This window comes from Diadema antillarum, unplaced genomic scaffold, assembly GCF_040938485.1.
Source record: "Diadema antillarum isolate AM-2024a unplaced genomic scaffold, OU_Dant_1.0 seq00001386_RagTag, whole genome shotgun sequence".
Classification (NCBI taxonomy): domain Eukaryota; kingdom Metazoa; phylum Echinodermata; class Echinoidea; order Diadematoida; family Diadematidae; genus Diadema; species Diadema antillarum.
In genome coordinates this window covers 211,028-226,796 of record NW_027272142.1, presented here as the reverse complement: position 1 = coordinate 226,796, position 15,769 = coordinate 211,028, and the positions used below count along the sequence as shown (strand labels likewise).

At 38.6% G+C, this 15,769-nt stretch overlaps 1 protein-coding gene across 1 annotated transcript in view; it reads left to right on the top strand.

Moving 5' to 3' along the window:
- The window catches only part of LOC139708911 (glutamate receptor-interacting protein 2-like), a 51,574-nt gene extending 37,039 nt beyond the window's left edge, over positions 1-14,535 (top strand). The window contains exons 7-18 of the mRNA XM_071620875.1: positions 1,713-1,860; positions 2,882-3,066; positions 3,754-3,918; positions 4,268-4,454; positions 5,480-5,619; positions 6,054-6,131; positions 6,526-6,595; positions 7,345-7,490; positions 8,028-8,172; positions 8,616-8,772; positions 9,110-10,039; positions 13,327-14,535. Coding sequence (XP_071476976.1) covers positions 1,713-1,860; positions 2,882-3,066; positions 3,754-3,918; positions 4,268-4,454; positions 5,480-5,619; positions 6,054-6,131; positions 6,526-6,595; positions 7,345-7,490; positions 8,028-8,172; positions 8,616-8,772; positions 9,110-10,039; positions 13,327-13,527 — 2,552 coding nt within the window. The 3' untranslated portion in view covers positions 13,528-14,535. The remainder of the gene's footprint in view (positions 1-1,712; positions 1,861-2,881; positions 3,067-3,753; positions 3,919-4,267; positions 4,455-5,479; positions 5,620-6,053; positions 6,132-6,525; positions 6,596-7,344; positions 7,491-8,027; positions 8,173-8,615; positions 8,773-9,109; positions 10,040-13,326) is intronic.
- The last annotated feature ends 1,234 nt before the right edge of the window (positions 14,536-15,769 follow it).

Here is a 15,769-nt window from a genome sequence, read left to right as displayed (position 1 = left end):
AAAATAAGAGGGACACAACTGTAAAAGTTTCAGTAAAGTCTTATAAAATTGAAGAAAGTTGTGATTTTTTAAAAAGTTTTTGATTATTCTAACTTGCTCAAACTTTTACTGTCCTGCTCCTCTCATTTTTCTGTTTCTATTCGCATAAACTAATTTTCAGGGTGGAGTGTCCCTTTAAATATAATGACTCTAGCCCCTGATGGGCATTACAAAAACTATATTTCCCACTTGCTGACATTGCTATTCTGACAAGTACACCCATGCTTTGAATAGACAAGTGCCCATTCATTTCACTTGCCCAAAAGTGAAATGTGCTTGCCCTGGCCAAGTGGACAGAAGGGTTTATAGCACCCTGTCCTTGGTTGTGAACACATGAGACTTAAGTCCTTCTACCTTTATTAAGACCTGTCCTGTAAGATGTGTGAGCAGAGAGGGATTAAGCGCAGCCATAAACACCAATTTCCTCTTGTGTATTAAGTGATAATTTTCATATAATTGGCCAATTCAAGAAGCTCTTCTTACTGGCTTGTGGCAGTAAGAAACTATAAAAGACTTTGTAGCTCATTTGAAGAGAAACAAAATAATGCCTGTAATCCTGAAAAGGAAACACATTATAAGAAGGATTATCTCTGGATTTCTGATGGGTTATAAGAGAGTATGAAGATGATAAAAAGGAACCTGTTGAAAAGTCAAGAACAAAAGGATTACTAGGATTTGTTTTGATCGTGAATGACTACAGAACCCCTTGTCTGATACCAGGCTGCTGGATTATTTTAAGATGTAATTAGATTTTTCCGTTTACAAGTTATTGTCTAATCTACATGAATTAGACAATGCAGGCATATCTGTTCTTTATCAGTACTATGTCTTGCTGTGGTGTGCAAACTATACTGTCACATTTGCTACATTAATTTTAAACAAGGCACAAGTAATACATGTATGTGGTTAAAATAGCCATACTTTTAATAGTGGAAATACATAACCAGTGCTTGTTGGGATGAACTGTTAAGGCATTGTCTTGTACCTGTCAAACTGTAGACCACATTGTTCTGCTGTGACTCCATGTTGAATGTTAGCATGATGCACATATTGTACTCCTGTACTGTACTTTTCCTCTTTTTCATTTGATGTGGTCTTTATGGCCCGAATTCATGAAGGTGGTACAATCTTTTCCATGGTTTAAACCATGGACAAGATTGTACCACCTTTGTGAATTTGGGCCTATAGGTTTGCATTTTCTTGTGTGTTATTTTTTTTTAATGGCAAACATCAGTGAATGGATATCTGAAAGTGATATTTGTAGAGTGCTTACAGGATAGAATTTTCTCTCTAGATTTTATGATTTTATGATTTATCATGGCATATTTTATCACATTCACATGGATGTTGACTTATGACCTGTCATGCTTCTGAAGGTCATAACTTTTCATTAAATAGACCAATAAATCTGAAGCTTGAACCCACAATCTGACATTAAGCACCGAAAGGCAACAGTGGAATATCTCCTTCTGAAGCTAAGAATATGAAATAATTGACACTTCAGATTATTTTGCAGGTTGTAAAATGATGTGACTGTTTATGATGTCCAAACACTTAACAACTGTTACCAATGGAATTGTTGTCTATTAATGTAGCCATGTTCAGAATGCTGATGATGTATTGAAATAAGATATATTAATTTTTTGTTGACTGATTTTGTATGAATTTTGCAGAGGCAGTGAAGAATGCAACTGGCCCCCTTCTGGTGGAAGTGTCCAAAACTCCCGGTGCACACCTAGGAGTGGGACTGAGCTCTATACCCAGGAATGGCAAGACAGTAACCATTATTGACAACTTGAAGCCAGCCAGTATAGCAGATAGGTAAGGGCCTCAGTTGAGACCATTAAGTGAATATGTCTGAGGTTCAGTCTGTTATTCCTGTAAAATAGTCAAGAATCCACAAGTTTAAAGGAATGATGTGAATGTTAGACCACTGTCGGGACAAAGTCATTGTTAATCATATTGTGCAATCCATAAGTTGCTAAAGTGATTAATGTTTGAGATATTTGTCAGATTGGTAAATGGGGATATGGAAATATTCTTCTTTTTTTTTCCCCATAAAGCATAAGAGAGATTTGCTTTTATTTGTTTTGTTTTTGGTTTTTTATACAAGAAATTGGATATAGAGTGAAAGAAAGAATTGTGGTAGGCTCTTAGAAACAGGGAGGAGCTGAGGTTTTGGAGTCATTTGAACTGGAAATACTTGCCATTTTGGGCACGGATATTAGAATTCAGTGGAGATGTAGAACTAAAGATTATCCAGTGGATTATCCTGCCTATCAAATGGGCAGAAAGACCCTAATCCTGTGGATAATCCCAGTATGTGGGTGTGGGTGTGTGTCCCTGCACGCACATGACTCCCTCTAGTCTGGGATGTAATTAATCTGAAAACTTGATCACCAGAATTTCTGGGCCAATTTGATAACAGAGAGTGAGCCAACTCGGTTAGGTCTGCTCTGAGCAGTAGAGGGCAGCATTTAAGAGTGATTGCCATGAAGCACCAACCTGAGCTTTGCTCTTCTTGTGAGTAAATGAATAAAGAGTTGTCATACAGAGGAGAAACTTTGTTTCAATGAATTAGTCATGGTTGACTTAAAGCAGAAAGAAAATGTGCACATTTTGTTGTTGTTGTTGTTGTTGTTGATTGTTTCTATTTGAGTGTTAGGGTACTTCCTAGAAGTAATCATCAATTATTTGCAGACAGATCTAAAATGAAGATCACTTTCACCCTCCAGGCTGTGACATAGAGTATGATGTCACTTAGTTTTGCTGCTACAGCAGTGATATTAAATGTAACTGGAGATTTCATAACTGATGCGCACAGTGTTTGGTATTTATCTAGATGTGGTGCCTTACACATTGGTGATGAGATTCTGACCATTGATGGACTTAGCACGAGCCACATGGGTGTTGCAGAAGCCATGAAGCTACTAGCGTCCGGCACAGAGCAGGTCAAGCTGGAGATCCTACCGGTCAGCCAGATGACCCCTAGACTGACCTACTCCAGAGAGATGCCCAAACTAACAGGTGAGTTTGGTAGAAGTGGGGTTGGTCCTGTTATTCTCTGGCTCCTTATTGGGTTTATCATCACAGATTTTCTACTTGACAGCCAATCTATGTATTTAAATGAGTTAATGAGACTGACGAATCTGTAGAATGGTATGACAGGGAGTAGGTAACAATACTAATGCATGCATGCACAGAATATTTGGTGCATTTCTAAGTTTTTATTCAATGCCAAGGTATTTATATTTCTTTTCTTCCTTTTTTTTTTTTTTTTTGGGGGGGGGGGGTAAAGTGCTTACCTAAGGTGTATGTCCTTTTATTATATTTGAATTAAATTTTCAAGTTATATTCAAATGGGATTTAGTCACAATATGATAATCTGCCCATTGAAAAAGCAAGACTAGAGTTTACAGGGCTGTATCTCTGTGAAAACGGAAGACTAGATTAGCACATATCATTTGAGGGTTTCCATGGTGGAAGAACGTTTAGTAGTGGATGGTTTCACCATTTATTCTGAAAAGGACCTCAGTCTCATCATTTTGGTAATCATGTTCTTACTGTCATCCTGAGAAGAAAAATTGCGTGGATTAGCACATATGATAGATTTCACTGCATTGCTGTCATGGTATGGTGTCTTCTTTTGTTACCATGCAACACCCCACTAATCTTCCTAATCCTGTTTGATGCCCCCCCCCCCCCATCTCCCAGCCCCACCCTCAAGAAGTACCACTCCAATGAGCCCGATGATGCCAAGCTACAGTCACAGCAGTCTGTCTCGGGTCGGTACGATGAACCAGTCTCAGAACAGCAGACAACAGAGCAGTACGTTGGCACGGAAACTCAGGTCAAAAGGTCACAAGACAGGATCCATGTGTGAGTATCTCATTGGATGTCATATTTAGTTCACTGTTCAGGAATCATATATTTCAATCAAATTCACTGTGATTGAATGAAAAAGAGATTTCTGGTCATAATTCTACATTGTCTGGTATCCTTGCCTGAATAATGCCAAACGTTAAGAGCAAAACTTTTGCGAACTGGAACATTACAAACTGCAGAATTTCACCTTGAGAAGCGCATCTGTATATTTCACAATTATGTTATCAAATTTCCTCTGAGTAGTCCTAGAAAATTATTTCCAATATCTTGTGTTCAAAATGTTAAAGGGAAGTATCATGATCATTGTTAAACATGGATGGTTACACACTGTTTGTTATTGCAGTGTCCATTGCGTCCACCATCAATGGACTGTCATCACCACAAGTGTGTCACACAGACACTGTGGATGTGACTCTCTACTCTCGTACTGGTGACTACGGCATCCAGCTCCAGAGTGGGGTCTTTGCTACGGAGGTCTTAGGCTCAGCAGCTATCATAGGATTCGTGGAGCCTGGCGGCAAGGGGGAGAAGTAAGGAAATGGCTGATATATTTATGTGTGATGTACGATGATGTGACATTTGCTACTGCAACATTGCTCTGGTCTTATTTTCTGTGAGGACTTTGGGTTTGGGTCGTGACAGGGTTTTAGGTTTAGTTTGATGTGAGGATTTGGATTGGGGTTAGGGTTATTTTTGTGAGTAGAAATTATGTTTGGCTTGGCGTGTAGATATTTTATGGGAGCAGTTGTCACAGGAGCAAATGTCATGGAACCATGATGTACAAGATGCATCAATATGAAGATATAAAGTCATCTCTTGTACATCATAGTTTACAAGAAAGATTGATCAGTTTGCTTTATGCACCAGTTATAACTTCAGAATGTGTGTATGTGATAACTTTCAGAAGGACGTTAGGAGCTGTTGAGGCTTAATGAATAAGACAAGAGACCCTCTAGGTTGAGGGCTCTGGTCTGAATCCATTGGCAGCAACAATTTTGCTCCGAGGCAAAGCACTTTATCCTCACTGCTTAGTCTTTATGAGGGGACCTAAAGCTGTCACCACCTTACAAACATTCATTGATTCCATTGCAGCTGTGTAAAACAAATGAATATATTCAACTCTATTCAAACCAATCTCATTATGTTGACAACAGACAGTTAATGAAATCTTATTTCAAAAGGTTAATGTCTTGTGATGTCATGTGATTACTAGAATGCAGTATAAAGTACCAAAGTGTGATGTCATAGCCATTCATCACCATGGAAACTGGGTCTAAATAACCTCACTTTGCCTGGTGCTAACCATGCTCGCACCTGGTTCCAACCCAAGCTACAACAAAAGACTGTGACATAATCACTTCGGTACTCTATATCTTCTTGCAGATAGAGTCTATTACGATATCCCACTACTACTGTACATCTGTTGTCTGGCAGATGGAGGCTAAAGAAAATTTGAAGTATGTAACTGGCTTAATAAGACATACAAGTTAATCCAGATGTTACTCCAGCTGATTATACCAGAGAGATAATGTGTATTTTTCTCTTTGTAACACAGGAGTGGTGTGGTTCAAGCAGGTGATCGTCTGATTTCCATCAATGGAAACTTCACTGAAGACATGACGGCTGATGAGGCTAATCATATACTGAGGGAGAGTGTTCCTCAGGTCACGCTGGAAGTCGAGTTTGATATCGCAGGTAGGACCTCTATGTTGTGTGTCATTCCTAGCTACGCAGAATTACATGGAATGACAAAAGTTTGATAGTAGTAAAGAAAGAAAGAATAATTAACAACTTCAGCATCTCTAATTAGTCACGTTGAGATTCATGAAACACAACTACATACAGAATTGTTCCTTTCTTTTTCGGGTAAGTTGACACGGATCAGTGGAAGTTGAATTGTCAATTCATATTTTTATTTGATACTTTTGTATTCTGCAAACATTATAAAAAAGTTTCTTTTGTGAAAGTGAATGAAGTATTTAATGTACTATCAGTATTTATAAATTCTAGAATAAATTCAAATCTGTGATAAATGTTACTTGATGTGTTTGCGTTTATTATGATATCACCGTATGTTTGATGGTGACAAAGTTTGACCCACAAACCTTCATCTGTTTCTATCATTACAGAGTCAGTTGTGCCAAGCAGTGGAACATTTAATGTCAAGTTACCAGTGAGTGAAATGGGACTTGGAATCACATTAACATGTAAGTTTCTCTTGGAAAATTTTCTTGTCTTTGCTTTTATGGTTTATTTGTGATTAGCAACTTACAAATATATTAGAGACATGCCTTCAAGTGCAATGTATGCCAGTAATGGAAAAATAATAAAGACCCTGGAAGCTTAGGTTTTCAAATGATTGGTGGGAATATTTGTAGAAGAATATAGTTAGAAGTTCGGGTTAATATGCTTTGTTCCAAGGAATGATTTGTATACTTTATTACATTTTTTCTGCAATCCATACTGTCATATTTGATATGCGTTGTAGGTGTTATTGATAAATTTAACTCGAATTCATGTACGTAGATATATTTTGTAATTCATGTAGTGGTGTTAAAAACTGTCTTTTCTGTGATCATTTCGATTTTTTCTGGTTTTCAGCTCCTAAGCACAGACGGCAAGGGGATGGCCTGCTTATATCAACAGTGAAAAAGGGCAGCGTAGCAAATAGGTATGTTAAGTATCATACTGTGAGTCTGTCATGTCATAGTGATATTGTTTCCAATGTGAGAAACACATTTGCTTGAATGGATAGAAATGGGTATATGTCTATTGCGGTAGGATGCTATTATATAGCGCAATTTATTCAAGTGAAACCATAGATTCTCTAACCAAGGCTCAATATTTTTGTATCAAGAACATTAAAGAAAAAAAAATCACTGGTATATTTCTTGTCACTGAATAATGTTTTGAGGCAGATTATCTGAAGTTTGTTTTGAAAAATTTCTTTTTCTGCAGCAAATAGAACCTCCTTTGTGGAAGAGGAATTGGGGGGCAAATCATGAATAAACCAGATAATGAGTATCGAGGAATACCCATTCATGTAGAGATTTTGTGTCTATTAAGCTGTTTGTAACTACATTTTGCCATGTTATTTGATAAGCGAAAGGGATTACTGACAATGATAATGATAAGAACCCTATTCTGCTTCTGTGTTGTAGCAGAAAATGAACCAATGATGTCAGTGGATCAACATGCTGTCTTGTGAAAACTGCCTTTTTCCTTTCTTTTGCATACATTTAAAGTAGTCTTTATGGGATGCTTCAAATAAGACAGATGATGATAGAGAGGAGGATGATTAGGATGATGATGATAATGACTGATGTAGTGATGATAGTGATGAATTGTGTTTTTTCCTGTCATCAGGATAGTGATGAAAATAATATATTGATGTATCTCTGCGTCCTTTGCTGACTGCAGGAGTGGTACCCTGGAGCCAGGAGACCAAGTTCTTGCCATCGATGACATCCATCTAGACAGCATCACTGTGGAGGAAGCCATGCACCTCCTTGCTCAGGCAGATGAGATCGTCAAACTCAAAGTCAAGAAAAATGAGGCTTACTCAGGTAGGTTTCCGTGGTAACTGAAATCGAAACACTTTGGGCACCCCTTTTATTAGAAGTAACTTTTTCATGGGAGTCTGCTAATGAGCGTACTTTATGTGATACAAAACAGAACATTAACGTAGTGTATCAATACAGTATAAAGGTTGAGTGCTCCAAAGCAAATGTCTAATCAGTCAAAGACATTTTCATTCCAGTCCATAGTTGAGTGTTGATAGTGAACAAAGCACATAAAAACTTCTTCACTCATACTATCTGCATTTTGGGTGATACTTGTAGATAGTACAGGGAAGAAGACTTATCCAATACAGTTTTACATTAGACACTATGTGGTCCTTGCTATCAAATTTACTTCTTTGATTATTCACCCATAAATGCAGAATTTCCAGCATGCACTAAATAGGACCAAGGCTTATGGCCTCGGGGAAAGTATAATTGAAGATAGAAATGCTGAATTTATGGGTATGTATATTGTGCAAGCATACATTATATATACAATATTGTATTCGACTGGCAAATATAGACTTATATTCTCCCTAGATGAGCCGGATGTGAGCGGTGCAATATCCTACTCAGTGGAGCTGGTCCGGCATGGGGGACCGCTGGGCATCACCATCTCAGGGACTGAGGAACCTTTTGATCCAGTCATCATCTCTGGTCTCACGGAAAATGGTCTCGCTGAAAGGTGAGGGGGTTGGATTTGTTTCTCTAACTGTTGTAATTGCATAATTTTATGTAGATGTACAAAGTACTTATTACTTAACCATGCAGTACTTGAGAGAATATGATACAACATTTAGATGTGTAGTTCAGTTCAAGTACATCACTCTCTAATTAGCTCAAGGCCACAGCGCTTGACTGGTTGAAAAACAAAATATCATGAATGTATCTGCATTCTGGTAAGCCTCACAACCTTATTGACATTGTACATACATAAACTTTAAACATGTGATTACCAATAACAAATTTTCATTGAGAGCCATATTATTTATGTTTAAGATCCAGCTTGAATTTTACAGAAGCTTAATATTCTCATGGAAATATGAACTCTTCATTTTCCAGTTCCACCTTAAATTGTGTAGTCAATGAATGGAGTAGTACATGACTTGTGTTTTCTTTCCCCACCAGGACTGGTGCTATCCACTTAGGAGACAGACTGTTGGCTATCAATGGTATCTCACTGAAGGGGAAGACCCTATCAGAGGCAATCAGACTGCTCCAGTCTGCTGGGGACACAGTGGTGCTCAAGATTAGCAAGAGGGAGAGACAGAGGGGTTATGACCAGGTACCTTACCCACCCTCCTACCTCCTTATCAATCAATCTTATTGTTTGTATTAACAGGTACCCAGATTTGTTTCTCACAATTCCATGGAAAGAATGGGCATGGTGGGATATATGTATGTATTGCACAAGATATTTCTACCTTATGATAACAACTTCTCATGCAGATATTTTCTCACAAACAAAATGTCATCTTTGATCTAGTGATATATATTGTATATTTAAATGTTACAATAACAAGATGCAATAAAGAAGCAAATGAAGTAGATACGGAATGATCCCCGATTTTTGTATTCTGTAAATGTTTTCTTTTTATTCTACCCACACTTTGCACCTGCAGCTGACAACCAAGGTTCCATCTCGTAGTCAGAGTCCCAGCAGGTTTGGTCGTGGGATGAATCAATATGATGTGGATCACATGACGACTCCAGTCATGATGCAGAACAATGGAGACTCATGGGAAGGGTCAGGAATGGACACTGGTTACCATAGTAACCACACGCATCACTCCCGCTCCCACTCCCCTAAGACCAGCCACTCTCGCCGTAGCAGCATGTCCCCATCTCGACGCAACACGCGATCCCGTCGAGTGCAGAACTCGTCTCACTCCACGTCGCCCAATGATGCTAGCGAGGAGGAGTTGGAGGATCATAGAAACCGAGGCTTCAGGGGCCCCTACCCCGGTGACCTCCTCAGTTCGGACCAAGATGAAAGCTACGCACACTCCCAGCATAGCTACCACCCTCACGAGGCTCAGATCGCCAAGCATCGGGAGTTTCTGCGCCAACTAGAGGCTAGCTTCCTCAACACAGACCAGTTCACGTCCAGTGAGATGCGTCGTACCGGCAGCATTGGTCACGGCTTCTACAACAACTCCATGGGAGCTCGCAAGCCGAGCACCAGTTCCCTCCAGATGTACTCTGAAGGTCACAATGCCTACACTCTCCCATCTCACTCTCATCTCGGTGGCAGCTACAACCAGTTTGAAAGTTTCAGCTCCAAGAGTGAGAGTGTGAACACCACTCAGCATCAGGTTTCTCATCACAATGACGCCTCCCATCTCGGCGATGAGTCCACGGTGTCGGACCAGGGTAATGCCATTCCCGTGGAGCTCCACAGGGTCACCCTGAGCAAGGACAGTGATGTAGAGGACTTTGGATTCAGCTTGTCGGATGGTATCTCAGAGAAGGGTGTGTTTGTTAACACTGTCAGACCTGGAGGACCAGCATCAAAGAATGGAAACGTCCGGCCCTTTGACCGAATCCTTCAGGTAGGTGACTCTTATACTTTCACTTTTATCCTCATCACATGATCATCAATTATTGCTAGAGAAGGAAATTTGTTGCATGAAATGGCCTTTTTTTTTGTGGCCTAAAACTTGCCCAGAATATTGCCCAGCATGAAAAACTTACAAATTTACCACATGTACTGGATTGTGTAAATAAATACTTTTGCAAACTGTGGCCCCTCCCGAAATTTGTGAAAGTTTCATGCATGCAAAAGTTTCTGGTTTTGCATTCAGGGTTTGTAAGGTATTCCCATAACTCTTTTTCCAAATTGATACAAAGATTCATGTGTATCTAGAATTTGCTCATGTAAATATGAATCCTCGTATAAATTTGAACTATAGAAAAAGTTTGTCAAAATGGAAGATGCATGAACGCTTTGGTCACTTTTAAACACCAATTATATCACTTATAATATTTTTATGTTTGAAGTATTTCCTTTTATCAGTTGATGTTTGTGGTGTATTTGACCTTTATAATGACTCAAGGCTTCCCCCATGTCCCCCCCCCCCCCAAAAAAAAAAAATGAATGAATGAATGAATTAATTAAAATCAGATTTGCTAAGTATCATGGCTCATCAGTCACAAATTAATGCCTCAAAAGACCATATATAAAGTATCTGGAAAGTACTCCTTGAATGTTGTGCATGTTTACTGGATGTCACAATGTGGTAAAAGTGGCTTGAAAAATACATCTTCCCGAATACTCGGGGTTATCACTTTTATCATTTCACAACCTTTGTAATATCATAAACAAGTCCAAATAATTTCAATTTTGATATGTTGATCTATGTCTTAATTGTCATAACTAGAGCAAATAAACTTTGTAGTTCTTGTGAACTTACGGTTAATTGGTCAAATCCCATGCTGCATTTGAATTGACAATTGTAACACTTTCTATCGTAGACTTCTTTGTTTTCATCTCTTTGCCACTTGTAATAGCATAATGCAGCAAATTTTGCCAACAAAAGTCCAAAGGGGAAAGAATTAACATACACACACTCCTTTACAGCAACACATTGCAAAGTCTGATAGGAATAAATGCAATGACATGACTTATTTTACTCCAACCACATCACTAGCAAGCTCAGCCCCTGGTACACAGGTCAAGGCAGTGGTAATATTCACTGAAGCAAACCAGACTAGGGGATAGGTATTGATATGATGTTAGCAGGAGTCAGTGAGGGGAAAAATCTCTCTTTTGTCACCCTGGATACAATTATTGAATCACTCTTCCATCTTACACTCCATTGACTTCTTCCCCCGTTGACCTTGACAACTGTTGCCATGGGCAGTAATTAAGGTACAATGGACACACAGAATCCTGTCTATACCAGTGTGTGCCATCTTATGTGTTGAGGAAATCTGATAAAATACAGATAAACAAACCAGTCTCAGCAGTGCTATATTTAGTATTGAAAAAATAAGACAAACCAGGTTTAACAGGCAAGATCAGAGGTGTTGTACAGAATGACTGGGTGAAAAGAAAGAAATGATGGAGAAATTTCAGTTATTATGCATGATTTTCAAGTTATTCGGTATGAGCAAATCTACGAGAGATGTCCATGAATGGGAAACACATGATATGGACACATTGGTTTACATTCATTTTACATCCTAAGGAGTGAAGTGCAATGTATATAGGTTCGAGTAAGTTCATGTCATTAAAAAGGAAAAAAATATGAAACAACAAGCAGTACTTGAAGATGAGGTAATGTTTGCAGGGGAATGCATTCATAAATAGCATTGCTTTACTGACAAACAAGATTCTGACCTTTTTTATGTCCATTGATATGCTTGCGGTCATTACTGTATGCATTTCGCTCAGGGTAATCAACAACGCACACACTGACAAACATGGAAGCAAACAAGGTGTTTTTCCTTGTCTTTTTTTTTTTGCCCAATAAATGTCAAACCTGCACTGAATCATTCTATTTTTATCAAATGCAGAGAGAAAAAGACTCTTGTAGAGGGGAGGGAAATATGAAAAGAAAACTAGCAAAGCTGTTAAGAGAGAGATTGAAAGAGAGAGATCGTAAGAAGGGGGGAGGGGAGAATTAATAAAATACAAAGTACACTGTAAGCAAGATGTAGGGAAGAGAAGAAACTGTGAATGTACAAGGTACGGGTATGGCAGAGAAATTACAAAATAAGATTTGGAGTAGAGAGGGAGAGAATGAAAGAGAGATAGAGAAAGAAAGAGAGAGAGAGAAGTGGAGAGAAAGAGAGAGGAAGGAAAAGACGGGGGGGGGGGGGGTAGCAGAGACGAGAGGCAAAGTATGATAACTGTACATTATGAGAGGAAATGTGCTTGGAGCATCAGGCTGTAACGTGTGAATTGATTTGCAGCGCCATCAGAATGAGGTGCCACTATCAGCCCCCTCCAGCCAAATTAGGTCTGAAATTTGGCTTGGGAATTTGAGTACAGGGTGCACAAAAAGGGCTTCCTTTGCTGAACATGTCCTTTAAAACTGATTGTCTGTGTGATGGAATGGTGAATGAGAGTAGAGATTTTAGCAGGAGACCATTCTCTGCTTCAGTAGGCAATGTGACGATTGATAATTGCTCAGTTGATATGGCGAGCTTGTGTCAGAGGAGTGGAAAATTCCCCGGAGGTTTAATTACGGCTGGAAATGAAAAAAGTGTGGAAATATTTTACAGGGTGTGTCAGAAAATGGATGCATGGTAGATGTCGTCTCAGCATGTGTGTGTATGGTCTGAATTTGTGTCAATTACATTAGTTCTTTTTTATAGAGATTATGTACCCAATTTCATTGTGATGACATCCTAGGGCATATTCTGGGTAGACTTCATTTCTTTCTGTGTTTTTTTTTTCTGAACAAATTGACATAATTTGATGCTGATGCTACATATTTAAAAGATTGATTTTCCATCTGTTTTGCTGAAATTTTGATACCCAATTTTTTTTGTGTGTAACTCCTATGATTACACTGAATTGATGTTGTATATTGATGCAAATCAGCTGTGAAACAAATGTAGGATAAAATGTCAAAATTAGGCCTGAGAAAGTGATATTTTTCAGTCACTGAAACTTGCCAGATCTGTAACTTATGTGGTTGGTGTTTGAGTGAATTTGATTCATTATGTAGTAATTTATGTATATATTTATGTTTTCAGCATAAATCATGTATAATTCAGAGTCTTTATCCACAAAACATTATATGTGAATGCATAAATTGAAGAATTAGATTAGAAGCACCAATAATTTATGTTCTTGTTGCATGTTTTCTTTTCACCTACACCATACCAGATCAACCAGACGAGGACGCATAACTTTGATTGCTGCATGGTGGTCCCGCTGATCGCTGACTCCGGTAACAAGTTGGAAATGGTGCTAAGTCGCAGCCCCCTCTCCAAGAACCAGGAGGCGGAAGGGGCGGAGGAAGGGGCATGGACGGCCAATGAGAACAGCCAGTTTGTCTCCATGCACCCAGTGGCACAGCAGTTCTAAAGGACCAGAAGACGTGGATATTATGGACTCTATTTGAATCTACTTTCCCACCCAAATGTTGGCATTTCAAAGGTGAATTTGGCACCAGCATTAGATAAACATCCACTCCTTGTACATACCAGTGGTGTAGCAGTGTTGACTGGATGTTTGTATGGTTTGTATTGATCTATTGCTTGAGAACCATCAAGTTTTCAAATGGTAAAAATTTGCCACAAGTGGTACATTATGTATTTGAGTGTTTAGCCCGCCCAACTTTCACATCATTCTATGTATGCAAGATGCTGAGAAAGAGAGAGAGAGCAATATCTTTACACACTACAAGTGAAAGGATGGAGGTTTTACAAGGCCTCCAGTCATGTATTGTTATAACAAAACTGGATAATGTGCATGCTGAACTGGCTAATGGTGCTTCCTCATTTACCAGCATATACGACAAGTAGTAATTCATTGCAAATGTCCATCTGTGTGTAAAACTTTTTAATTAGACATATATCAATTGCAGCTCAAGAAGAGTCTATACTTCTGTAGTTGAAAACAATGTCCGGACAGACTTGAAAATGAAATTTGACACAGAAAGAGGATGACTATTGAGAGATTGTCATGAGATCAGTGAAAACCTATTGGGATTTTGCCAATTTGGTGCTTTTAGCAAACAGTTAGAAGGGGTGTGGAGCTCATCTGTAATGTTTTGAAGGAAAATAGGATTAAAATACTCCCTCCCACCATGGCAGAACAACATTTCTAACTTGGAAACCTGTAGCATGAGAAGAGATTGTAGATGTTACTTGAACCTTCTGGCTTGGGTACAGAGACTAGAGACCATGAGACTGATAGTAGGGTGTGATACAGGTTTGAGGTCAAAGGTCATTTCACACTTCACTGCCAGTGTGACCTGCTTCTTGTTAGTTACACTTGATACTGCTTCTTACTCTTCTGTGCTGCTGTGTGCTAACACATTTGTATCAAGCCAATTAGCTTCAGCGTGGAACATGTCCACTGCCAGCATTGCTTTAGTGGAACATTTTGACTGCCATTGATCTACATGGAGATCTTGGTAGGTGATTGGCTGTTGCTATGGTTACATTATCTTACAGTCTAAAAAGGAACAACAAATTTGAGTTGTGTATGGGGAAAACACAAGATCAAAGACGAGATATCTGTTAGGGCTTTTTTTTCAAGTGTTAATCGTGGATCTTGCAGCCTTTGACTTAAGCCAATATACTCAAATACACTCAAAATGTTTGAAAATTGAAAGCGTGAAATAACAATTCTTACAATTTTGTGAGTGAATAGCGGGAAGTGCAGCTGTGACCACTTACATACAGAACTACATATCATGAAAGGTGCTTATCGTGTAGTGTGTAAACATTGTGTTTGTTTGTTTGTTGGTTTGCTTGTTTGTGGGGGATGGGGAACAAGGAGTGGTTTGACGTTCTGTTTCACACTCTGCTAGTACAAATGGTGGTCACTATTATTGCACAGAGTAAATGTATTTAAGTAAGCTCACAACATCATGTTGCCAAACCATCTGTAGCCGTGATTATCTGTAGAATTAGTATTTCACATTGCCAATCTCATCTCATATGTGTATTTTTGTCCTCAACAATCATATTATCAATTTTATGCAACCATGTGCATACTGCTATACAATTTACCATTATGCTGCATTGTAATTTGTGTGAAAAACCACTTTATGTTACCACCTCAAATTAACATTAAGAATCTGTTTGAGATAATTTGTAAACTACAATCAGTTTATTTCTCCAATGCATCTTACTGTTTTTGGAGGCAAATGTGTTCAAGGAGAAAATTGTAGTGAACAAGGAAGTGATGCAAATGTAAGGAAATAGTGAAAAGTGGAGCAGAGTGGGAAGAATTTAAGGGAACTCATAATGGTTTCTATTTTTCTGAAAATTGTCTAACATGAGATCATGTAGTAAAATATTATCATTTGCTCCATGCACAATTGGCAATGAATAGAAAGAAGAAAAAGAAAAGAATTGGGAATTTCTGTAATGTTTGTAATTGATATTTTCCCATCACAAAAATTAAGATAGCTTGAATAAATCATGACTTTGCATTTACATATCATGGCTAGAATGCTGAAGAAAAATGTGAATTTAGTTGCTCACTAGTACAGAACATGTCAAGAATCTTACACAAGCGTGATTACTGTCAAACATTATAGACAACTTGTTTATAGTTCCCACGAGGTATACGTTTGATGACTCACAATCATGTG